The following is a 27,000-nucleotide window of genomic DNA, read 5'->3' as shown; positions in this document are numbered from 1 at the left end:
AGGGTTGCTCTTCCACGTCATTAAATTGCATGGGGACAACAACAGGCTGGAAGAAGGCACTATTGTGCCCTCATCATCCTCAGGAAGGAAGGATGGACATCTCACACACAGAAAGACATGAGGAATAAAAGCAGGCACAATTCTTTGTTAATGTTTGTGAGTTATTTCCATGTTTATTTGAAATGGGACAATCCTCTGCCTGCTCTGTGAAATAAAAACCACTGTCAATTTTGGCTGGATGGTTGCACTCAGAGAATCACAATCGATGGCTCAATGTCCAAGTAGAAACAGGAGCTCCACAGGGATTGGTGTTGGGACCAGTGCTATTTAACATCTCTGTAGGTGACACAGACAGTGGCATCAAGTGCTCCCTCAGCAAGTTTGCAGAAGACACCAGGCTGAGTGGTGCAGTTGATACACTAGAGGGAAGGGATGCTCTCCAGAGGGACCTGGACAGGCTTGAGTGGTGGGCCCATTCTAACCTCATGAAGTTCAAGGCCAAATACAAGGTTCTGACACTGGGCTGGGGCAATCTCAAGTACGGATACAGGTTGGGTGGAGAATGGCTTGAGAGCAGCCCTGAGGAGAAGGATTTGGGAGTGTCGATTGATGAAAAATTCAACATGGGCTGGCAATGTGTGCTTGCAGCCAAGAGGGCCAACTGTATCCTGGGTTGCATCAAGAACAGCCTGACCAGCAAATCAAGAGAGGTGATTCTGCCCCTCTGTTCTGGACTACTGTGTCCAGTTCTGGGGCCCCAGCATAAGAATAGCATGGAGCTGCTGGAGAGGGTAGAGAGGAGGGCCACAAAGATGATCAGAGGGCTGGAGCACTTCTCCTATGAGAACAGGCTAAGAGAGCTGGGGCTCTTCAGCCTGGAGAAGGCTGGTCTGGGGGGACCTCTCACTGGGTAGTGAGAGAAGTACCCCTTCCAGTACCTGAATGGGGCCTACAGGAGAGCTGGTGAGGGACATTTTATAAGAGCAGGTAGTGAGAGGATGAGGAGCAATGGTTTTAAACTGGAAGAGGGCAGATGTAGACTAGATATTGGGAAAAAAATTCTTTACCTTGAGAGTGGTGAGACACCGGAACAAGTTGGAAGAAGCTGAGGATGACCCACACTAGAAGCATTCAAGGCCAGGTTGGATGGGGCTGTGAGCAACCTGGTCTAGAGGGAGGTGTCCCTGCTTACAGCACTGGGACTGGAACTAGACGACCTTCAAGGTCCCTTTCAACCCAAACCATTCTATGATTCTATGAATCACCGCTCTGCGAGCTTGTTCTCACCCCCCCTGTCAGAGAGGACAGGCGATCTTTTAAGCCAAGTACCCAGTCCTCTGTAAACAGAATCTAACCTAAGTCTGTAATGTAATTTATAACACAATGTAGCTTGCAACATACCTGTAAAAGCAGACCTGCACGTTTAACGATTAGGACAGAGCACAAAATAATTATAGCAAACTCATTCATTAGAGGAATTGCCTGTAAGAAAGAGACAGACTCTTTAGGAGGATGCACTGTGACAGGACAAGGGGAATGGTTTCCAACTAAAATAGGAGAGATTTAGATTGGATATAAAGAAAATGTTTTTTACACTAAGAGTGCTGAGGCAATGGCATAGGTTGACCAGAGACGTGGTGGATGCCCCTCCATGGAGACACTCAAGGTCTGGCTGGATGGGGCTCTGAGAACCTGATGAAGCTGTAGGTGTCCCTGTTCATTGCAAAGTGATTGGACCGGATGGCCTTTAAGGGTTCCATCCAACTCAAATGATTCCATGATGATTATATGATAAAAAATTATCATGCGTCTCGATTGGCTAACTTTAACTTCAGCTAACCCAGTACTACTTCCCCTCAATATTAAGCCTGTTTTTTCTGTACAAAAATGCTATTTCATAACTGTTTTCCGTGTTTCTCACGTATAAAAGTGGTATAGAAATATTAAGGACATGATGCTTATTCTTTCTTGTGGCAGGATCAAGAATGTCAAACATGCCATGTTTGGTTTTGCTCACAAGTTATTCAGAGTCCTGACATGTGTCAGCGGATTTGTCCAATTTTAATGGCAAGATGAGATTTTTAAACCTTCCTCTCTAGTGCTTATGTTCAATGTTTGAGTGGGCAAGTATTTATAAAAAAAACCCACACAAATCCAACATAGAAAAAGTGCTTTTGGGGGGCTGAATTTACTTGAGCTGCCTCTGCTGTCAAGTGATTAGCTGTCACTGCTGCTGCTTCGGGTGTCACAGTTCTGTCAGTTCCCTGGGATCTTAGCAAAACATAAGAGATCTGAACTTAAAACTGAGCTTAAAATGGAGCAAGAAAGTGTAATGCACGTTTCTTGCCTTCTTTGTATATCAAAAAGCAGAAAAGAGGTCACAGGCTGTAATCTGTGCCTTTTTCATTAGCTACCAATGACAAGATAGACTGGTTTCTGTTTGATATGAAAGCTGTTAAGTTGAGACAGGCTGAGCAAATCTTCCCTGTTAAGCATCACCATTTGTGCCAACTGCAATTGTGCAAAAAAAAACAACGTTGTAATGAATAAGATTTCCAGAAAATTAGTCAGATACGCATTATAATTATAAAAGGCCCTGAAGTCATATAGAGCACAAAACCAATTTATCAACCATGGATAACACGGATATTTTCTGCTGATAGAAAATCACCTTTTTAGGTCACAAAGCCGAGCACATTTCAATTTTCCCACTAATTTCTATGACAGTTTGGAATAATCATCAGAGAACTTGGTTAGACCTTATTTAACCCGTTGTTTGGCACAAACCAATTTCTCCTAAAAAGGGTTACATACCACGTTGATGTGCACTGATGGCCAGAGCTGAATACAACCCAAGGCAATGAGAATCTACCCACTGGCTTGTGTCTTAATGTGACTGTCTAAGAAAGCAGACCCCTGCTGATTAACATTAAATTCTCTCTATTCAGTTCAGCATCAGCACAAAAAAGCCTAACTCTCCTTTAGAAAAGGCTGTAATCTTGTCACAGTGAGTTTTATGTTGTATACCATTAATAAAAATGGTCTTAAGCACTCCTATTTAGCTTCATGATATCAATCAGTGCTTTCCTGCATATTATTTCCTTTGTAAAACGAAATGATTAACTGTCCAGAGCTACTGTGAAGCGCTACACTCCAGGTACGGCTATCCCATGGCTAAGTAAGAAGGAAAGTTAAAATCTAATTAAAATCAGCTTGTGGCTTTTGTGGCTGGCATTTACAATAGCTCAAAGCAATTTTAAAATCACTGTTGCTTTGTTGTTAATGGAATACTTTTAGAACCACATATAGGAATTTTGGCAATATGTATTAAAAAATGGTCCCTGAGATCCCTTTCTTTCCCTGTTTACTTTACTAGAAGAGTACTGCTTGGAATGAACTGTGCAACACGCAGTACACATGCAAAACAGTTTATCTGCATGCTTTTTCACTACTGCTTCCTTCATTTTTCAGTTCTCAGGAGTGGCTATATAGTTTCTTAATAGGAGACAAAGTTGTGCTATACAGGTAACGGAATTAACAAGCTGGAAAGACTGAAATAATGCCAAGGCAATATTCTAAAAACAGGAAAGGCAAAAAAATCCACACTGTGGCTCAGGGAACCATTTCCCAGTACTTCTGTGAGAGTACATATGTCTTGATGCAGATCTCATTCTGCAGTGATTAATTAACTTTTTCACTAATATATGTAAGCAGATTCAGTATCCTAGGGGTGTTCTAATTAATTAGTTTTTCGCTCTGAATAATGTAGCTTTTCTAAAGGGGAGCCTCCTGACTGCATGTATTAATGGGTTCTTTAAAATCTGTTGGCAGTTTTCTTATGTTCTGCTTTGAATGTCACAACAGTGAAGTGCTAGCTACAAAAAACACTCCAGTAACTTTCCAGAATGGCTTTGAGGCTAGAAGAATCAGCCTTATCTTTTATCTTTTGTTACATGAAGTTTAAATAATACTCTCTGTCCCTTCCTACTCAGCAAATAGTACAAAGCCAAATCAAGCTCAAGTTTGGGACAAGAAAGAAAACAGCCAGATACAAATGATATGCAGAGACACAGTGATCCAAAACAAACAGATCCTGACACACATCATTACTAAAGCACACACAGAGGGAATTATAACAGCCAAAAGGGAACAGAACACTAGAAGTCAACAGTGTCAGTTTTCACAACAATATCCTGATCTGGGAGGGAGAACTGAATATTTACTAACTTATTTATTTAGATTCTCTCTTACGTTCATGCATCTGTTTAGATACTTTCAAATCCTAATTAGAACTCCAGGCGTTTGTGCAGCAGAAAATCAATAGTTTTAACTTTAAGATGTTGCTGTCAAAATGACAAACTCAGTCCTCACATCTTTGTTACTGTGAAGTTGTCCCTCAGTCTGCAGTACAAGTCTGCAGTACAAGTCTTCCACAAAGGTTTAAGCACGCAGTTCTCCAGAACACCAGGATTTCAAATATAAAATTAACAAACAAACAAACAAACAAGTCTGTTTGCTCACAGTGGGCAATTGATCCAGCAAGGTAATTACTGCACATAACACTAGAACTTTCTCCCCCAGAAGTAACAAATGCACTAAATTCTTTCTATTTAGTTCAACCAAATACAAACGCTTGTCTCTTCTTCAATTTACATGTCTGATGGCACCTAATTAAAAGCACTGGGGAACGGGAAACACTTTACAGGGTGAGAGTCCTAGGAACTCACATTCTTCTTGTGGCTCTTCCTAGTTTAGAATCACAGAATCATGGAATCATTAAAGTTGAAAAGACCACAAAGATCAACCAGTCCAACCTTCAGCCCACGTCACTCACTGTGACGTCTGCCCTTCCCTTGAACACCTCCAGGGACAGTGACTCCACCACCCCATGGGCAGCCTGTGCCAGTGCCTCACTACTCTTTCTGAGAAGAAATTTGTCCTATTATCCAACCACATTTCAGTCTCAGTAATATGAAGCTGGCTTTAGGATGGCTCAATATCCTACCTAAACATTGGCACAGCCCTTGTGCTTGTCAAACTGCCTCAAGTTACACAGGCGGTGAATTCAAATGGGCCTTCAAAAGAAAAACACTATGCTCCCTAAACACACATGTATCACCTAAGCTTTCTGTTGATTTTAAGATTTTTATTACACTTTTTCTCTGTGAAATCTCCACTTACTACTGAGCCTCAAATAACAAAAGGTAACTACAGAATTTTTTTCCGCCATCAAATGCTGATGAAACTTGGTTTGAAAATGGCAACTTCCTGCTAGTAATTGTGGAAATCAATCCTACAAAGAAGGAGTTCAAAACAGAATAGTTATATCCACCAGAATGTATCTTCTCCTTTTCAAAGCTGATCAGAAAGACACAGTAAGGGTTTGTGTTTCTTAAAAAAAAAACCACAAAGTGCTTATTAATAATCATATCTGACCCGGAATGTCACTTCCTTTCATCCCCTAGATCTTTCCTTTCCATCTCTTTTCTGTGTGTTACTTTCCAAGCGATGCATTTGCACAAAGCTGGTTTTGATGGATCCAAATGTCATTCTCATAATTTGTCTTCTTTTCCCTTTTTGTCAGTGTCCTCTTTTACCTCAGTTTGTTTATTGTATTCATGGAAATTACGAGACCCCCACATGCCTCCAAAAGGACAGCATTTGAATAATCACACAGTTAATCTGACTCCATGAAAAATTCAAGTGCAGTTCCCAAGGTTCACTTGGAGTGAAGTGTGAATAGACTCATTAATTAAACTACACTTAAGTATGTTTTAATATTTTAATTAAGAAAAACTCTAATTTCTCTAAGTGCATCTTCTGAATTCAAAGGATATATTCAGACCGAGGAGATTCTGAGCTCATATGCCTTAGAAATTGTGCAATGGGCACTGTAGAAAGGTTGAGGCTTTGACATCAAATGTTTTCAGAAGCAACAAAACCCCAAAATATCTGGCATTTTGAAGTGTGGTACAAATTAAGGTACAAAAGGATATAAAACTGCAAATCATATGTTACTGTTACTATTCAAAAGTCCAATTTCTGCATAGGAATCTGAAGAAAACAGATAAATACATAACTAAAAGCATAATTAATTAGAAGAGATGACTAAAAGTCTTTAGAACAAAGAGAAAACAGTACCTTCAGCTAATCGTCAGCATACAGTAAAATATTTTTGTTACAGATATGAAGGATTTGCATTTCCTATAGCACTTTCTATCTTGACATCTCAAAATTCCTTAAAATATTACAAAATGACTAGAATGAAGCATTGCTTATTTAGTTTTAGTTATGTGGAAACCAAGATACTGCCAGCTAACGCACCTTGCTTAGAGCCTCCAGATCCTGTGCTTAACGCACAGGTCTGCTCTTTGCTTCTCCTTCTAATATCCTACCACACACCACACCACAAACACAGCAGCCCTTAGGAAACTTAAAACTGAATTCAGGCTCTTATATAAGTAGTTAGAATGGATTTCTGGCTGCACTGAGGAGACTACTTGAGATGTGTAACAGGCACTCTACAGCTAACTGGAAGATCCCACCTGTCTCTACAAAGCATCCCACTGTCACTTCCAGTTTGGTAACCAACAAAGAAGCACAAGTCTTGTCCTCCAGAGAAAAATATACAAACTGTTATCCTGTGAGTTGTCATCCTTGTAATTTTTGCCCACTGCCCTCTATCTATATGCTGTCTTGTGTGATACCAGTCCTATGAGGTGTACTAAATGTGAATCTGTCTAACAATATGGTTATTACTGTGTAATTAGAAATAGCTCTTGGATGGTGAAGTTTAGGGGGAATGACAAAGTGGTTCCCTAAAAAAATCTATTGGACAATGCAAGCTGCAGGCAGAAAAATAACCGTAGCACCTCATCACTCATAATATGCTCACATAAAATCCAGCCTGAATCTAGGAGAAAAGAAAGATAATAAAATACAGCACAATAGGAAAGAGCATTTTGAAAAATATGTTAGTAATGTAATTGAAATTGCCTCATGCTGTATATAACAATGTGTGGCAGCTAACCAGTATTTCAGAGTGGATTACCATTTCCCTAGACAGAAATCTGTGCTGATAAGAAATGGTATTCCCTGCTTGCTCCAATGTGCACTGCATTTTTTTTTTTAATAAGTAAAATAATTTCAAAATTATTCCTGTAGCATTTTCCTATCTCAAAAATAAAAATGCTATTTAAAAACATGTAAATGTTTGAAAGTGCAAATATTTTCTCCTTAAGAATTAAAAGTTCTTCTCTTTGTCTGAAACCTTGTAACTTACAAGCTGGTGCAGCAATTATGATGGGTTGACTGCACTGCAGCAAATCATGAAGAATTATTCTTGGAAATTAGAATCATCCAAACAAACACAGAAACACACAGATGCAAACACACATTCCCTTTTGCTGTTTTCCCTTTCTAGTTTTACTAGTTGCTGCAAAAGTCCATGCAAATTAAGGATACAGAGGTTGAAGGGAGATAGAAGTGTCAGATTTACCTTGATAATTTAGCTGAAACCCTTCTAATCTTTCTCCGGCAATGGACAAACACACAGTTCTTCAATACAGCTGTTTGTGGGAAGAAAGCATGCTTGTTGTTTCTTACCTGTAATATGGAAGCTGACCTGCCGGTTGACATCAGATGTGTCTTCATCCCACGTGCTAAGGACAGCCACCACCTCCCCGGGGGGGTCACTCTCCTTCACAGACCCTCTGTACACCTCATGCTCAAAGACAGGTGCGTTATCATTTATGTCCGTCACAGCAACTGAGACCAAGGTGGTTGATGACAGGGATAATGTTTCCCCCAGATCTGAGGCCACCACTGCAAAAGTGAAAGTGGGATCTTTCTCGTGGTCCAGATCCTTCAGTGTGCTGATCCAGCCACTGTTGCTATCAATGGTGAAAGCTTCTGTGATCTTTTCCAGCTCCGATTCCACTGCAAGTGTATATGTGACCTGCCCATTTGCACTTGAGTCTACATCAACTGCTTTAACTTGCATAAGTTTTGTTCCTATAGGCATCCCTTCCATTATTATGGCTTCATAGCTAGCTGTTTCAAACACAGGCTTGTTATCATTTACATCCAACACCTTAACCTCCACATCCACCGTCAAGACAATGTCTACTTTGTCTAACTGAATGGTGGCTGCCACTTTGAAGTGAAAAGCAGAATTTGTCTCATGGTCAAGTCTCTTATCCAGTTTTATTAGTCCTGTATCTTGTTCAATGACGAATATACCATCTTTATTGTTTTCTGTCAGCTCTCCATTAACTGTGCTATACAAAGCCCCCTGATTAGGCACAATATGCACAATGTCAATGGTGCTGCCAATGAGGGTGTCTTCTGCTAAGGTGAAGGAATACTGAGGTTGGGAAAAGGACGGCAAAATAGTTTCTGGAGGTAAAACATGGATGTAGACAGGGATGAGAGAATGCTTCACGGGAATGCCACCATCAACTGCTTTGACAAAGAATGACAGAACTGTGTTTTTCAGTTGGTTAAAGCTACCCTTGGTGACCATCCATCCATTGTCTGGATCTATTTCAAGCAGATCAGCTACTGAAACTGAGGCCTCACTATACAGAGAATAGGTAATTCTAGAATTGGCTCCATCATCTGGATCTACTGCTTGCACTTGGGTCACCAAGTAACCCTTCCCAACATCCGCTTTGACACTTGCTCGGTATTCAACTGTCATAAACTGGGGAGCATTGTCATTCTCATCCACTACTATCACTCTCACAGTGCAAAACGTCGTCCTGCCACCTCCATCAAGCGCTCTCAGAAATATCCCGATATCACTTTCCAGCAAGTTCTCCCGGTCTAAGCGTTCGGTTGTCAGGATCTGCCCGTTGCTATCAATCAAAAATCGGTCCTTGGCAAAGTCGTTTATTATGGAGTAGCTTATCTGGCCATATACACCCGAATCTCCATCTGTGGCCTTCACATGGAGCACTTTAGTTCCAGGAGCTGCATTTTCTCTGACCTCTGCAACATAAACACTCTGTGAAAACACAGGGCTGTAGAGGTTGGCACCAAGGATCTGAATATGCACCTGAGCTGTGCTGGTGAACAACCCATCTGAGACAGAGACATTTAGGCTGTACATAGGCTCCATCCTCTGCTTCCGATGGTTGGAAAGGGTGATTACACCACTCTTGCTATCCATAATGAAACTGGTCCGATCATTTCCTGATAGAATACTGTACTCCAGTCTGTCAAAATCGGAGCTGTCAGCATCAGAGGCTTGGACACAAGTCACAAAATGACCCCGAGGTGCCAGCTCACTTACATACGATTCGTATATCAGCTGGTTAAAAACAGGAGGGTTATCATTCATATCTGTTATTGAAATACTAACAAGAACCTCATTGCTAAGTGGTGGGAATCCATTATCAGTTGCCCTGACTTTCAAGCTGCACTGCTGTATGAGTTCATGATCCAACATACGTGCTGTCAGAATTAAGCCACTTGTGCTGTCTATATGGAAATAATCCGTACTGTTAAAGGTGTCTTGGACTATCTGATACTGCACAATTTTGTTATTGTCAGAGTCAGCATCAGTAGCAACAACCTGCAATACAGGAGTCCCAATCAAAGATGCTTCAGACAGAGTAGCATTGTAAGCTGACTGATCAAAAACTGGAGGATTATCGTTGACATCATTAATGACCAAGTCCACAGTGACTTCAGCTCGAGCACCAGTGAGGGCATCGCTGGCTCTCACCATCAGCTTGAAAAGAGAATTTATTTCATAGTCCAATGGGCTGATGACACTTAGAACCCCAGTATCAAAATCAATATTAAACTGGTTATAAGGATCTCCTTCAACAATGATATAAATGATACCCTGGCCTTCTGGACTGGTTGCATTTATGCTTAAAATTGGTGTGTGGATTTCTATGTCTTCATTCACAGAGGCTGTGTAGAAGGGCTTGTCAAACACAGGCATAGCTTTGTTAACAATAGTAATGGGGAGCTCTACTGAAGCAGACAGTGATGGGTTGCCACCATCTTTTGCAAGAATTACAACCAAATACTCTATATTAGATAAGTCAGAATTGAAAGCTTCTTTTAGAGTGACGCTACCAGTTCCCCTATCTATTTCAAAATGTCCATAGTCTTCCTTCAGAAGATATGACACGTCACCATTTTCATCCTTATCTTTATCAATAGCCGTCACTCGATATATCAGGGTACCAGGCTCAGCATCAACTTGCACAGCAGCGTAGTACGGAAGCCCTACAAACACCGGTGCATTGTCATTTATATCCTCAATGTAAACCCTCACTACCACTCGAGCAACACGAAGGTGGTCCAGTTCACGGCTTGCTTCCACCACCAATTCATACAGCTCTTGCTCCTCTCGATCAAAGGATATACCAGTTGTCTGAATGACTCCTGAGGTGGATTTGATTTTAAATTTGTTGCCTGGGTTCAATATGCTGTACTTCAAGGGCTCATTAAGACGGTTACCAACAGCATTTACCACAGCGATCTTTGTGATGTTGGTGGTGTTTTCTGAGATAGAAGTAGAATAAAAGCTCTGTGTGAAATGTAGCCCGCTATCCATGGCTTCTTTTACCATTACTGTCACCATAGCAGTGCTGTAAAATTTCCCGTCAGATACTCTTACTATTAGCATATAATGGTCTTTGGAGAGGCTACTGTTCCTAATGGTGAGTACGCCTGTGTTTGAGTCAATCAAAAAATGATCCATATTGCCTTCAATTAGACTATACGTGAGTTCAGGAGGGATCTCTGAATCTGGGTCTGTAGCCTTGACTTTGAGAACCTCAACACCAACATATGTGGGCAGAAGCAAGACAGTCTCAAACACTGCTTGACTGAAGACTGGTGAGTTGTCATTGACATCAGTTACCTCAATGGTAACTTCGACAGGACTCTCTGCTGTAAGCTGGGGATTTCCACTATCTCTAACATGAACATGGAAGTGGAAGTGGGCTATTGTTTCGTGATCTAAATTTGCAATTGTTCTGATTGCACCCGTGCTGGAATCTACCGTGAAATACTTCTTTGCAGTAGATTCAACAATCTGGTAGACAAGCAAGGCATTCTGGTTACTGTCAGCATCAGTGGCACGAATCACAAGGGGACTGTTATTTGCACTCCGGACAATGCTGTTTATGGGAGCAGCTTCACTTATGCTGCCTGAGTACTGAGAGAAGAGAAAAACTGGAGGGTTATCATTTTCATCAACAATCTGAATGTTCACTGTGGCATTTGATGCCATCCCTGCCATATTCGTTGCCTGTACAATGAGTTGATAGAAGGAAGCACGTTCATAATCAAGGGCCTTTTGACTGGTGATGACTCCAGAATATGGGTTTATAGCGAAGATTCCATCCACATTCCCATCTTTAATCTCATAAACTAATGTGGACTGACTGATTGCAGAAAGAGAGATGACAGAAGTACCAATATCCACATTTTCATTAACCTCAGCTTGGTATTCTTTTAGGGTAAACTTAGGGTGGGAGTTATCTGCCATTGTCACCGATATCCGTACAATTGCTGTTGCAGACAGGGGTGGAGAACCCTGATCAGCCACTTTAACCGACAGAACAAACTGTCCCATTGTAGTCAGGTCTGGCTCCTTCAGTAATGTAATGATCCCTAAAACTGGTTCAATCTTGAATGTGTTTCCTGTATTTCCTAAAACATAAACATTGCAAGCAAGTTAGAAATGAAATACAATACATTCAAATGATTATTATGGAGCAATTAGTGGCAATTTATCAAAGACAGTTGTCTTGTAAAAAAAAAACAACACACAACCAGTGTAAAATAATTCCAAAGGACATTCCAGTCTTTCTTTCTCAAAATCAGGCCCCTTCAGTAACATTACAGGTACTCAAATATTCAAAAAGTTGGGTGCTGGTATTTATTATTTTGATGCTGAGTTTTAGCATTGCAGTACCTGGTGAATGTACACTACTCCCACCAAACAAGGAAAAAGCATGTCTAAATTACGGGAGTTAGTCAACTACATGTACACCTAAGGCAATGAAATTAGATCAGAGGCTAGCAAGCCAATTACATGACAAATGGGTAACAACTCAGTCTCTTAATTGAAAGGGATATTAAGCAACCGTGGAGAAGATTACAGTAGTTCAAGACTCAAAGAACTGCATATAGAAAGGTTAAAGTGGCATTTAGAAAAATAAAATTGAACAAATAGCAAAGAAAAGAGATTAAAGTATCCAGTGGCACAAAGGTTTATTGTATGATCCCTGAGGAGGATGAATCTAGATGAATGAGACTTAGCAGAAAATGTCATGAAATGTCTGTTATAACATACAAGCACAGACACCACTGACTGCTTAAAGGTGAAAAGAGTGAGTTTGGAAAGGGACCTTCTTAAGGGCCTTTTTTCCACTTTTTACATAGCCATACTGCCTGCCTCTTCTTTAGCAAGGCAAAACTATTGCTATGATCCCTACCTGCAATTACAGACTGCTTTTATTAAACAACTGGTATTTTGTTGGCTCCTTGAGTGCCTGCTTAAAGGATAGGATGCTGTGTGTGCAGATGGCTTGGATAGGCATTCAGATTCTTTTTCTGAATTTGATTCTAAAAGCAAACTGAGTTTGTACTGAGTTACAGTGATTCCAATCATTATAACATGTCCCTGCTGTTGTGATAATTTATACTTCAATGTGGAAAATTGCTTGCAATCCATGAGGTGGAGAGGATCATGTTTCAGGTAACTGGTGATAAATACAGATTTGTTTCAGTGGTGATTGCTACAGGTGCTGTGCAGGATTGTAGCTGAAATACCAAATACATAGAATCCTAAATGAAGACATTTAATGTGTATTATTTTAAAGATGTGATTCACTATCTGTTGTAAATTTTGGTACTTGGAGGCTAACTTAAGCTACATACTGCTGCATGTAGATCAATGCCAGTAGTAGCTTTCTATTTATATCCATCCTTTCAGATCTGTAGTTTACTTTGCTAGATAAAATAAAAATTGTGCTATTCACTGAGGAGCTGAGATTCTGCCAGAGGTACAAATTCTCATAAAGATCACAGTATTTGTCTCATTTGCAGGTTGTCTCATTGCTACAAAAGCCCACTGTTGTTATTCTATCAGACTAGCAAATACAAAAGATCTGTAGCCACTGATTGCCTTATGTAAGGCCAGAGCTGGTTCTTCTCCCTTAGGAATTAGTTTTGAAATTTCACAGAAATTACTTTCTTTACCAGTTGTTCTCTTCACACATAAGTGATACAAGTAATTCACTGGAATGAAGGGGCTGTATACAATTTGAATGCTGCAGTTCAAATCAGTATCTTTAACTGCACAGATTTTATGGATCACACAGCAGCAAAAGGCTGTATTTTGATGCATGTGGGATTTGAACATCTATGGATAGATAATGAATCTGTGGGAGGGCATGGCTTATAGCAAATGGAAGTTTGAAGTCTGACACTGCAGAGAAAGCTTGTGCTGAAATAGAAACAGGTTGTAGTAGGAGAGCTTCTAGCAAAGAGAAAAAAAAACGCAGACTGAAAAAGAACCATTTGATAGTGAAAGCATCCCTTCTGATCTTTGTACTTTTGTCTGCATTACATATTCTCTATCCAGTGTAATACAGCCACAGTTCTAGCTTTTTATGGCTTTTTATGTTACGTTGGCACCTAAAGGTGATTGCATTGGAGCCCATCAGAATAAGGCACTCAGAAAAAACTGGGAGTAGACTTGAGATACATTGTCCCACAGAGCTGATCTGGTCTACTCAGGGTTTGTTCTGTAGGGCATTCTGCAGATAAGGATACTGATTTGAACAGTGCTGTCCTGCCTGGGCATGCGTAAAATTTTCAAGGCGACTGGAGAATACTGCAAAATCACTACTAAGACCAAAGTGCATAAAGGAAATATTAAGGGTTGGAATGCTAAGGTCTTTGTAGGATCACAAGAGTCTCACCTTTAGCTGCAAAAAATGTCACCCTCTGATTTGCTTAAAAGACTCTGTTACCACAGAGCTACAGGATAATGACAGAAACTAAGACTCCTTGGTTCTTCTCTAAGCTTAGGGTTATATCAGCTAAATTTAAGGTTTGAGCTCAAACCATGTAAAGTTATATTAGCACGAGATGCTGTAAATATTCTTACTTCAGTACTTGTCTTTTGACCTGTTCCTAATTGACTCAAGCCATCCTAGTTAGTGAAAAGCTTTTGCAATAAGATCAGGATAAACAATGATTCTGGTGGATCAATGTCAATGATGGGAAAGGCATGATGTCTGGTTAAAATGGGGACAACCTGCAGCATATGAAACCTCTGCTCAGGGCAACGTAGTCAAGTTTTGTTAGCATCATAATGGGAAGATTTGTATTACCAAAAAGCATATAATGGAAATGCAACATTAAAAACCCCAAAGGTTACAATTTCCATTTCCTCGTCTTTTTCTCCCAGGCAGCTCACTTGCATATATGCTAATTATTTAACTTAGAGATAATGCCTAACTTCAGATCCATGTAAAGCAGGGAAAGTTACATTTGCTCGCATGAGTAGCAGACATAATGCAATTTCCCCACTGCCTTGCTGTTACACCAGCAAATATGATTTTGGTGTTTCAGTTTATATGGTAAATATAAGCATATAGATAATAACAATGAAAGTAATTTCATTCTGATATCACTGTGGCCTCTCTTAGGTTTTTATAGACATACATTCAAGAGCCATCATGTCACTAAATTACTATGGTTTTGCAGGCCATTTATAGTCCCAATGCTCCTCTTATCCAAATACTGGAAAAGATGGCGGATTGCACAAGCCGTTGTGTCACTTTTTTGTGGAGGATCTACTGTGGACTACCTTCAAGCCAGTAGCTTTCAATAACTTTTCTGTGATGGCTTTGAATGAGTGATTTAAAGGTAAAAGGATCATGGAGTGAATGTCAATGAGGTTCTGCACCGATGCTCTGTTCTAACCTGCTTCAATAGTGTAGACAAGCTCTGCATTTTCTCCTTTGTCTTTGTCTAAAGCTGTGACCTGTAAAACTGCTGATCCCACAGCTGCTGATTCATATACTGAGGCTTCATACAGTGGGCTGGTGAAGTAAGGGCTGTGGTCATTGGAGTCTTCCACATTTATGATGACTCTGGCCAGGTTTCTTCTATAAGGGAATTCTTGATCTCGGACCTACAGAAAAAGTACGTAATGTACATCCGGGTATCCATCCATTAAAACTTCACTAATATTAGTTATCTGAGTGCTTTGAGGTCTATTTAATACAAAGCAATGTAATTACACTAGTCCGAAGGAACGTGCAGTCTAAAACACAATCACACATTGCACAGAGACAGTAAATATTAAAATTCAAGAAGCTCAGAGATTTTTCTTTTCAGTTGTAAAAAATTCATGGTAAGTAATCATTGTGATACGTTTTTGGATGACATCTTAAATTTAGTTCTAGGTTTCTTTTTTTGTAATACATGCTATACGGTCATGCCCTTACCCTAACACTCCTTGTTTCACAGACAAAGAAACCTTGCACATTGTTCCTTCTTTCTGTAGTATGTAGAATTGTCTAGCTATCAGTCTGACATGTGGATTTTCCAGTGGACTTTTAAATATATAATATATTTAAATAATTATTTATATAATTAATAATTTAATATATTTTAAATAAATACATACCTTTTTGAAGATGATATCTACAGTAATCAGAGTAGAAATAAATTTAAGAAGTGCCAAGCACTCCCAACAGAAGTATCACTGAGAGAAAAGTCCCTCTCTCAACCTGATATTAAAACCTCAGCAACTCCTGATTCCTGGGCTACCCACTCAAAGTTGGCCCAGTGCCTCATACGTTGTGAACTGTTCCTTTACAGAACTGTTCTGCAGGGCTCCTAAGTACTTAAATAAATATCAATCTGCAATGTTTAAAGGAAGGCAGATATTTTGTTATTAACTCCCACTTCATAATATACAACACTCACTTGAAACAGAGAGAATTAAATTCTGTAATCTATGCACACTGAGCAAAAAATGGTAGTAAATTTTTTTTCTGTATATTCAAACACTTGGAAAAGAGAAGTTGAAAACTACTTTGTATATCACTGATTATCTACTAAAATAAGTCTGTAAGCAAACTATAAATGAGGTCTGTATCCAGAGGGGCTGTAGCATTGTGTATGGCAAAAGAAATCATAGACTCATAGAAGAAAACAACACAGTTATCTCCTTGCGAGTAACTTCTCAAATAACTTTTGCCTCACTCCAGAAACACTGAAAATTACCTGGCGTGAGAAGACCAGATGCCAAGAGATTAAATAATTTCCTGCTTGCTCTCCTCTGAGATGGTAAATCATTTTGTATGAGGTGCAATGAATTCACAGTAAGTTTCACAGAAGTCCAAATAAAAAAGGTAAAATAAATACACAGCAGGGCAGGCAATATGAAATTAATGGCTACATACTGCAGTGAAAGTACTTTACTCAAGCAAAGACCAAGGCATGTTTGCACTGCAACAGCAGTGGTTGCGTCCTGAGCCAAGTGAATATTGCATTCTTACCATGACATTGAGGATGTGCTTATCTTGAGCTTCATGGTCTAATCTCTCCGCAGTATAGAGCACCCCAGCACTGGGATCAATTCTGAATTTTCTCATGCTGATTGCATCAATGCTGCTGTGAATAGTGTAGCTCAGTTTATGTTTTTCATCTCTGTCTATAGCTTCAATCTGCAGAATTTCAGTGTCGGGGAGGATGTCCTCTGAGATGGTGACATCATAACTTGGCTGAGAAAATTCCGGACCATTATCGTTGTTATCCAACACTTTGATAAAGACCTACAGTTAATGAAAGAAAAAAACATTTGAAGTTACTGAAGTCTAGTCAGACTCCTGAACAGGCACCTGAAGAAATGTAATTGACTTCAGATAGCTGACTTTATGTTGTTGTATAGTGAGACTAGGAAACATAATTTAATATTAAATAGTTCAGATCTAAAGAAATTGTAAGGACTTTGGAGGCAAGATGTTCTAATTACTGAACCTACTTTAACTCTAACAAAGAAGTACAGAAACTTTCAGTATCTATAGACTGGCAAATATTTCTGCAATGATAAACGGCACTGGTTCTGTTGTCCTTACAGTTCTGCTGGTTACTGCATTCTGCAGCTATTAAGGAATTTCCTTTTCCTCTTTTCCCCTTTTCCCCTCACTGTTAGTAAGACGATGAAAGAATCCTTATCAAGTTACTTAAACCCTTCCTTGATATGATCAAGATTACAAATCCTAAGAGTGTAAATCTTATATTGTTTTCTGCTCCGTATCTTGTGTTGCGACCTACTAGCAATGTCAAAACATGCAAGTTGTGCCACATCTCAGGCTATGAGGACAGTGCCAGCCCTCCCCAGCTGGATCAGTACACACCAGCCAGACAGGTAACCTCCAGGCACTGGTGCCAAAAAGGACTACTTGTATAGCTTTGCTTGTCTTTTGCCAGTGATGTCTGGCTTTATAGCTGACAAATTTTTCCTTGAACACTGACTTGCCTTCCTTTTCTTGCAGTTTATGGATGGCGGGACCGCTGCTAAAAATGTAAATGAAAGCTGCACCATTTGCATCAAGTCTGTCTTTGAAATTTGGGTACCAAGCCTTCAAGAAATGTGGAGAGGGAGAGGTCAGACAGAATAACAAACTGCGTGGGAAAGGCTGTGCCCAGGACTGTTCCCTAAGACTAGAGGACTTGACTCATCCCTCATAATATTTTCTCTGTTGCTCTGGGAAGTACCTGGCCCTTTTTTAAGAAAGTACTTTATTACTTCACTTGATCAAACCTCATAAAGCCATATATTCTTAACAGAATAAAAATACAGTTATGCTTTTACTACAATATTGCAGAAACAGATGTTGGCCTCAGAGAGAAATGAAACTTTAGATTTCTCTGATCTTCGAAGAGTTTGCAGAATGCATTACCAGAAGGAACACGAGCAATTGTAAGCAGAGTCATAATGAACTAGCCTGGGAACTGTTTAAAAGACAGCTGAAATAAAATACTTTGTAAGTTAAATAGCATAGGGCTTCAACTGCACATTCCATGCTATTTAATTTTCAGCAGATTATGATACGCCAGAGTGAAGCAGAGAGAAGCCTTTATTAAGTTATGCTTCAGTCCTGGACAGATAGCAATAAAATTGGGGTGAAAACATACGTTGCTGAGGCTATAATAATGATGAAATGTTACAACACTTATATTCTTGCTGTAGCTATACAATATATCAAGGCATATTTCTGACCTGACTGAGGAAGAAACAAACAATCAAAGAACTCACATCTGAAGAAGATGCAAATGTATGTTTTTTAACACAGAAAGAAATCCCAAGGAAAAAAATAAGGCTCTGTCATTACTCTAATGGGACAAAGGCAGCGTCCCATTTTTGGGAACAACTTTTGCAAGTGTAAGGGACAGTGAAGCAATCTGAGCTGAGCACAATCTGATTACTGGTGTTTAGCATTTAAAAGCATCTTCTTGAGCTATTTTGATACCCTCAATTCTCACAGAATCATAAAATCATAGAATGGCCCGGGTTGAAAAGGACCACAGTGATCATCACGTTTCAACCCCCTGCTATGTGCAGGGTCACCAACCACCAGACCAGGCTGCCCAGAGCCACATCCAGCCTGGCCTTGAATGCCTCCAGGGTTGGGGCATCCACAGCCTCCTTGGGCAGCCTGTTCCAGTGTGTCACCACCCTCTGTGTGAAAAACTTCCTCCTACTATCTAACCTAAACTTCCCATCTTAATTTAAAACCATTCCCCCTTGTCCTGTCACTGCCCACCCTCATAAACAGCCATTTCTCCTCCTGTTTATACGCTCCCTTCAAGTACTGGAAGGCCACACTGAGGTCTCCCCGCAGCCTTCTCTTCTCCAAGCTAAACAAGCCCAGTTCCCTCAACCTTTCCTCATAGGAGAGGAGCTCCAGCCCTCTGTTCATCTCAGTGCCCTCCTCTGGACCCGCTGCAAGAGCTCTATATCCTTCCTGTACTGGGGACCCCAGGCCTGGACGCAGTGCTGCAGATGGGGCCTCACAAGAGCTGAGCAGAGGGGGACGATCAGCTCCCTGTCCCTGCTGTCCTCTTTTAGTGGAGCCCAGAACACAGATGGCCTTCCAGGCTGCAAGCATTGGGTTCCACTGTAACATGGCTTTTTAACAAGGATTATTTTACTCCTGCATTGCAAACAGAGACAACAAAAAAACATGTTTCATTTTACTTATAGCTGATGGCCAGAAACTCTGCTCTAAATTGTTTTAGGTAGTCCACCAGAGAAGGAAAACCTTTTCAAATGGATTTGCTGAAGAACACCAAGAGTATTTGATTCAGCTGATGCTGAATCTCAGCCTACTTTGAGCAGGTAAGCTGCCATCTGGGGGTCAGCTCTTATGTGGGAGTTTGGTTTTAACACTGCTGTGTGAAGGCTCAAGCTGTTCTGTAAAAAAAAAAGAAAAAAAAGGTAGAGATACACAGCAAAGTGTTGTAAGTGTTGTAGAAGTACTGCCAGAGCAGGGACGTGTTGTGTTGTGTGCAACCACACAGCAGTGGGGTTCACTTCCTATTATACATAGTGCTTTTGGGGCTCACTTCCTATTATACCTAGTGCTTTTGGGGCTCATTCTGGCAAATTGAGAAAGTAGAGAAAGTCGTAAAACTTTAACCATTGCAAAGCTTGCACTGTGACGGTGCAAGCTAAGGATGCATGATTTATGCCTTCACCAGACTGCATAAGCAAAACAGGGTGGGATGAGACCAGCATCAGCAACCAGGCATAAGCCTTGAGGCTGTGGGTAACATAGGATGGCTTCACATAGCAACATTTCTTCCAATTGAAAAAGACAAAGGTAGTGCCCTGACTTAAAGATATGACAGTGCTTGGAGAGCGAGAAGGATGGAAAAGGGAAAGTAAATACTGAGGCCACCAAACTGTGGTTGGTGAGCTCATGGGGAACTAGGCACAATATTATTTCAAGATAGAACTTCTATTTTTCCTTTCTCTTACCTACCGTAAAACCAACTGAGTGCCTGTTTACATGGTAGGAATTTTATTACCTGGAGATGACAGCATTTTAGTGATTTGTCAAATGATCCACACTGTAATATGTGTTATTTACCATGTATTCTGTGTTTGAATAGCCACTTCCATCCGCAGGGGGAAGACAATGGGCTAATGATGTTAATGAATAAAGAGATCATTACTGGTTCATCATTTCTTATACCACAGTTAGAGTAATTCTCATTTTTGTCAGATGTTCCTCAAAATCTCCAAGGATCATCTGTGATTTTAAGGTTACAGTGTCTCCTCTGCTGGGGCAGGGAAGGGGTAAATTCTCCTTATCAGAAAAGCAAATCAGAATATAAAGGGATACTGGTTATGCATTCAAACCATTAAACTATGGAAAAATTGTAGCCTTATGGTCCTCAAAACCTAACCATTTTAGCAGCTACTGGAAACCAAATAATGTAAAATTAAATAGAACTTAAGTGTCATTTTGAGTAGATATTACTCCTTCAGGCCTTATAACATTTTAAAAAAGTAAGTGACAGTTATACTCATCCTCTGTACAGGAAGATACTGCCTGGCACAGTTAAGTGACTTACCAAAGCAACATGAGAAGTAAAGATGGGGAAGAAGTTCAGGACCGCATTCATAGGCTTATTTTTGAGCCATCTCCTTCTTATTCAGTCATCTTAAAATCCTACTTTCCTATGCAGAGATTTCCTGCTACAGCAGGATGACTTCTAGTAAGGTGATATTTAATAAGAGGGGAAAATATTTTCCTTTATCTGAACGACAAACGTTAAACTGACATGAACACCAGGCTCATAGAAAGCCTGATCCTACAAACATATGTGAAACCAAGCAAGTGGAATTCCACCAGATTGTTAATATAAGGAAAGGTTACTCAAATTCATTTAATCGTTGCCAAGCTTGGGCATAACATCTTGGCACTACTGGCAAACTTCCCACTGACTTCACAAGGACCACTGCTGCTCTGGAAGCTTTAAGCAATAGTCAGCCTGGAACAAGTCCTTGAGAAAACCACCTAAAACTGCGTGTTACCCTACTGAAGGCTCTCAAGTACTCGTGGTGTGCGTACTTTCACACTTACTTCAGATTTCCTTCCAAATGGAAGATTCAACAAGACCGTGCCGTGTTGCACAAATATGGTTTAGTATTCTGCGAGTGCTCAAGTGCCCATTATAAACTAAAAAATAGGTTATAACAGGCTTCCAACACATCTCCAAAAAGTGACACACAGAAGTGGTTACTACTTGCTGTTAAAGCAGTGATTGCTCTGTGCTGTGGACCATGCAAGGTTACTGACTAAAACGCTTTCCAGGACAAACATTAGCTGCAAGTCCCTTTTTCCATGCTCATAAAGCAAACCAGCAGCAAAGCAGCCTCTGCCCAGCCCTCCTTGGAGGCTCGGAAACTTTCCAATCCATCGTGGGCTCCAGGCTTGCCATTGCTGCTCCCATTGTGAGGTGCCTCATTTGCAGTCTGAACAAGCCCCTCTCTATAAAAGATTTGCTTCTCCCTGCTCACTTCCTATTTCCCACAGTTAAAGCAAGTTTCAAATAAAGGATTCACAGGTCTCCAAGCTTACAAATTAGGCAAAGCAACACTCAGAGCATTTGCAAAGACTTTGTATTTAAAGTGGCAAGTGAAAGGCCTAGAGAAATACAATCAAATCAAGGCAGAACAAAACCTAATGCAGGAAGTCTTCCCAAAGCTGTTTTTAATGTGGCCCATCACAAATACCTTTGGTTTAGGCACAAATATACTTGAGTGAAAACTGGATTTGTGCCAGAAGCTGCTTTACAGACATTTGAAGCTGGAGGAATCCGTTTGGCTAATTGCTTGGTCTGGGCACAGTGTTGTAATATAACCTATTAAGTGCCTGAATGGCTTAAACTCAGGTTATGCTTTTGTATGGTTTTTGAAAACCTGTTTTGTTTTAATACTGCTTTCAGAAGAGTTACCACACAGCTTTATTTGCTACTTCCTGACAAGTTTTTCTTCCCCCAAACCTTAACCTTAACATAAAAATGCAAACAGTTTATCTGCAAACCTCAATGGCCTGTTATTTATACTTCACCATGTTCCTTTGTGTTATGTTAAAAGAGGGGAAAAAGTCTTTGTTTCATAGGCAAGGCAGTGCTGAGATGGCTGGAAAGGGCAGAAAAAAAAGCACAGTATTGAGTCACAGAATCATAAAGACCATCGAGACCAACTGTCCACCTACCGCCAATAATGCCATCAAAACCATGGCCTTCCATACCACATCCATGCTTCTTGAACACCTCCTGAGACAGTGACTCCACCACCTCCCTGGGCAGCCTGTGCCACTGCCTCACCACTCTTTCTGAGAAGAAATTTCTCCTAATATCCAACCTGAACCTGCTCTGGTGCAACATAAGGCCATTCCCTCTCATCCTACTTGTCTGGTTCTAGTTTAGAAAAACATTCATCTGAGCAAACGTGAAAAACTAACTGGAAACACCACATCTTGTCAGTTCTCAAAGGCTCCACAATCCACACTGTCTGACTTCAGGGGAGCAATTTGCTCAGGGACAGCCAACATCTTGGCATACTCCCACTCTGCTGGAAAGGTGCAGGCAACGATGCTCATTTTTGACTTTTCTGAAGGTCTGGTTGGATTTTCTGAAGTTTGATAGCTGCAGATCCTCCAAAGGAACAAATGTAATTGTACAAATGCCCCTCACCCACACATATCTTGTCATATCTTGTCTGCACATTGGCCACAGTCTGCTAAGAAGAACTTTTCACTGTTTGGCAAAAACACCCACCCTCATCAGCTGTGACTGACCAGTTTCTCAGTGTTAACATAAACATAACATAACTTAAAATCACAGAATCGTTTGTGTTGGAAGGGACACTTAAAGGCCCTTAAAGGCCATCTCGTCCAACAACGGACTCTGCAATGAACAGAGACACCTACAGCTAGATCAGGTGCTCACTGCCCCATCCAGCCTGACCTCGAGTGTCTCCAGGGACATCCACTGCCTTTTTGGGCAACCTATTGCAGAGCCTGATCAAGTCTTACAAAGAAAACTTTCTCTAGCAGGTAAAACAGTGGGATGGCTTCAGAGTAAGTGCAGCTAAAGCACTTTTTTCCTTCTAGCTTTGAAGCATTAGGCTTCATGCTTTAAAGCATCTTTTTATGGCAGTTAGAATGATGAGAAACAAGGAGGTAAGAAAATAAGTAAGAAAGAAAAAGAAAAATGCCTTTTTTTTTATATAATGCTATGACTCCAGGAGTTTGTTCTTCAAAAAATAATTGCCTGCTTGTACAAAATTATCCATTAAAGTGAAAAACATCATCACTTAGATGATTGTTTCCTGGTGTACTTCTGTAGGTAGTTTAGCAGTATACATTATAAAGAAATAAACATTACTACTATGCTGTGCTTGAAAGTAAAGGACTTGAGCTTCATTGAGTTCAATGAATTTAAAAAAAAGAAAAAGGATTTTGGTACAAACCTAAGTTATGACCTAGGGAATATCTGATGCTACTTAAAGTCAGACAGTAGTCTGGCTGAGTTAGCCAATCTCATGGCTACACCAAGAGATGCTGTCCCCATTTTTACCAGTGCCTGGGAGAAGCCCCATCCCCTCCCCATGGCCAGCAGCTCGCCTGGCAGCTGTGGGAATCATGTATCTAAGGGATTTAAAGCCAACGTATGCATTCAGCCTTTCATAAATAACCACGCAGCCTTGAGCAATGATGAATTAAGCTGAGGGGGAATGAAAACAAAAGCTCTCCTGGGCTTATTCCTGACTTAATTTATAATACATTTATATGTAAATATATATAAATATGCTAATACTTAGGTATAAAAATATGTATGTAAATTGTTACATATACAAATAATACAGATATCAAATGAGGCAACATTTCTGCCTATTTTGCTCTCCATCCCTCCCTATCACCACTGCGTACCACTGGGCGCGGTGAGTGGCAATGGCTCAGAGCATCCTGGTGCTATAATTCTCACTTAGGAGTTTGCAGTTCTGCAATGCTCATCACTTCCAAACCAAAACCACCTTCAGTTACAAACGAAGTTTAGGATTTTTTTTCAAACATTCCTTATGTTCTTTTCACCTCTTTTCACAACAGCAAACTGTTAATACAACAGATGTAGCTTTTAAATCAAAATGATTTCCTTCCTCTGATGGCAGAGCAGCGAACCATGTGTGCAGTAAGGCATGAAGGAAGCCAACAGTTTATCAGGATTCGAGGCGTGCAGGAGCATTGCTGCAGAAACTTATGTGAGGCCATGCCAGGGATCGTGTTACCCAAGCAAAAATCTTTGGCATTTTTATGCTGTATTTTACCACCTCCAACTGTGTACCAGACAAAAGGCCAGAAAGAGATAAAGGGGAACAGGTGGAGTGGAATAATAAGCAAGACTGTTCCACTTGGCACACTGCTGATCGGCTGTTTCACAATGAACCACATCACTTTGGAGGGACTTTTTATTATTTTACGTTGTACAAGTGGATGAATTCACCCATTTGCCTTCATCTCCCTTCCTCTTCCATCATATTCATCAGGCGGGATGGGGCTCTGAGCACCTGCTCTAGCTGTAGGTGTCCCTGTTCATTGCAGGAGAGTTGGATTAGATGACCTTTAAGGATCAGTTCTAACTCAAACAGTTCTCTAATTCTTTATCCTTTTGCAGCTATAGTTCAAAATGCAGGTACTACTGCACACAAGACAAAACACTTCCTGTGTCATCTTACCAGAAATCAGAACAAGGCCACCAACAGCCATGAGCAGATGCTATTTATACACTTTCTATGACATACATTACTTTTCAGTATTTTATTATTGTTCTGAAATGAAATGAAAATGAACAAAGTCACCAAAGGCTCCGAAGAACAGTCAGAAGTAAAGTAGGAAAATTTAGTATTGTGGAGAGATAATTAAGCAGGCCAACATTCTGACAGGCTTGAGATACTGACTGTTTTTGAAATCTCTGTTGTGAACAGCAAAAGAAACACATTCTCAGATACTGCTTGGGCCACAATTAAATCCACTAAGTATCTACATAGAGAGAAGGAAATGGGGAGAAGGGTTTGGACCCATCACTGATAATCAAATGCTATGATACTGCAATCTTAAATCATTATCTTAAAGCTTTTAAGTAGGTCACATCACTGTTATGAAGAATGCTTTGGCTTCTTTTAGAATGCAGCAGCTTTACTAAAATATGTTTTTACCATATGTTTTAATTAAAAATAATGGGTTTTCATCAAAACAGGTTTTGAGGATTGTCACAGGGGTCATTTTGTTAAATCATAAGCAACTAAAACAAGAAACATAATACTCATGCAAATACAAATCATCTGCATCCAGCCTGTTTGAAAGTCCTCCTGCTTTGTAACATTTGTTTGGCAGAAATGTTTGCACAAAGTGGTGTTAGCGATTCAACGCTCCGCTTCTGAAATGCGGACTGAAAATGTCACCAAGATTGAAATAAACAAAGCAAAACAAAAGGTTACTCGGGGGCTGAAGAAAATGCCTTATGGAAAGAGAACGTAAGGAGGTCAGTCATTCTCCTTTGCCTGTCTGCCAGAAGACTGGGAGGTGAATTGACTGCTCTGAGTAAGTGCCTTCCCAGGGAGAAAATACGGGTTTTTAAAGAGCTCTTTAATCGAGTAGAGAAAGGCATAACAGGGAATACAGGTCAGATATAATCAAGTTAAAAAATAAGGAATGTTTTCAGTTGAGAGGCAATTAATTACTTAAACTAGCAGGGAAAATAGTAGATTTCCCACCACTTAACTTACCATCAACTGATGTTTCTTATCAAGAGTGGATTATCAAGAGAAGTTATAGGATAGGGATAATTAGATAGAGATTTTAAGCCTGGTGACAAACAAGAATTTGGATTCAGAAAGCAGTCAATGATTTTCCAGTCTCATAGGAATGTTACTGTTGTGATTCAGTGAATACAGATTTATATCCGAATGTTGAGCAAAAAGGCAAGGTAAAAAGAAGAATCCACATGTGTACGTATATATCTATACACACAAATAAAAAACATTCAGGCCTTCCTTCTGCATTATCATGAAACAAGTAACATCACAAATCTATTATTTTACTTCCTCTATAGGCCATATTTAACCTGGGATTTGAGGCTGCACACAGGTGTCCTGTATTACTGTGCATTTTTTCCTGTGACAAACAACATTCAGGTTATAGCTCACTTTACACTTGGACACTAATTTTGGTGTAGGATTTCAGGATCTAGCAAACCCCTGCTCCACAACTCAAACCGTGTATGGGTTCCATCACCCTCACCAGGTCCAGTGGGCAAAATGAGCAAATGTACCAACTACCTCCGCTAGATTGTTTCCTACCATGCAGACACCCAGACTGTGCATCACGATCTCCCCAGCAGTGATGTGAAGAGTCAGTGTTACTCCTGCCCTTCATACTTACCTGATCTATCCTATTAATTCCTGAAAGGAACTGACCCTGATCAGCAAGTTTGGTTTGAAAGGCTTGACTATGGCTGTCCCTAGAAAGACAACGTAATCACAGGCAGTGACACTAAAGAGATATTCTTTAAATTTTAAGTGTCCTCGCTGAGCAATTCTGTCTCTGAACAATTGATCTTGTGTCCCACATTTGGGTCTTGGGAGGATGAGAGGCATAAACTCCATTTAATACAATCAATAGCAATATTCCCCAGCATCACAGAAGTACAGTTGTACTTTGGACAATTATGGGGTGATACAATTGTCAAAATCTATCAGTGCCAACAGAGACGGGGACTCCCTCAGCTGGAGGAAGGCAAATTACTTTCATGTGAGCACGAAGAGGACAAAAGGAGAAATACCGCTTTGAAGCATTCACCAGCCCATTCTTTACAACCAGATGGAAAGGCTCTGAAAAATATCCCTCCATTAGTTAACAGTGGTCT

The 27,000-nt window shown here is 40.3% G+C and overlaps 1 protein-coding gene across 1 annotated transcript in view; it reads right to left on the bottom strand.

Moving 5' to 3' along the window:
- The window catches only part of FAT3 (FAT atypical cadherin 3), a 361,473-nt gene that overhangs the window by 66,751 nt on the left and 267,722 nt on the right, over positions 1-27,000 (bottom strand). The window contains exons 9-11 of the mRNA XM_042862629.1: positions 16,554-16,829; positions 14,968-15,178; positions 7,606-11,679 (exon numbers count right to left, since the gene is read on the bottom strand). Coding sequence (XP_042718563.1) covers positions 7,606-11,679; positions 14,968-15,178; positions 16,554-16,829 — 4,561 coding nt within the window. The remainder of the gene's footprint in view (positions 1-7,605; positions 11,680-14,967; positions 15,179-16,553; positions 16,830-27,000) is intronic.

The sequence above is a fragment of the Lagopus leucura genome, unplaced genomic scaffold (genome assembly GCF_019238085.1).
Source record: "Lagopus leucura isolate 7727_CA_CO unplaced genomic scaffold, USGS_WTPT01 Super-Scaffold_702, whole genome shotgun sequence".
NCBI lineage: Eukaryota > Metazoa > Chordata > Aves > Galliformes > Phasianidae > Lagopus > Lagopus leucura.
This window is presented reverse-complemented; position numbering and strand designations above follow the sequence as displayed.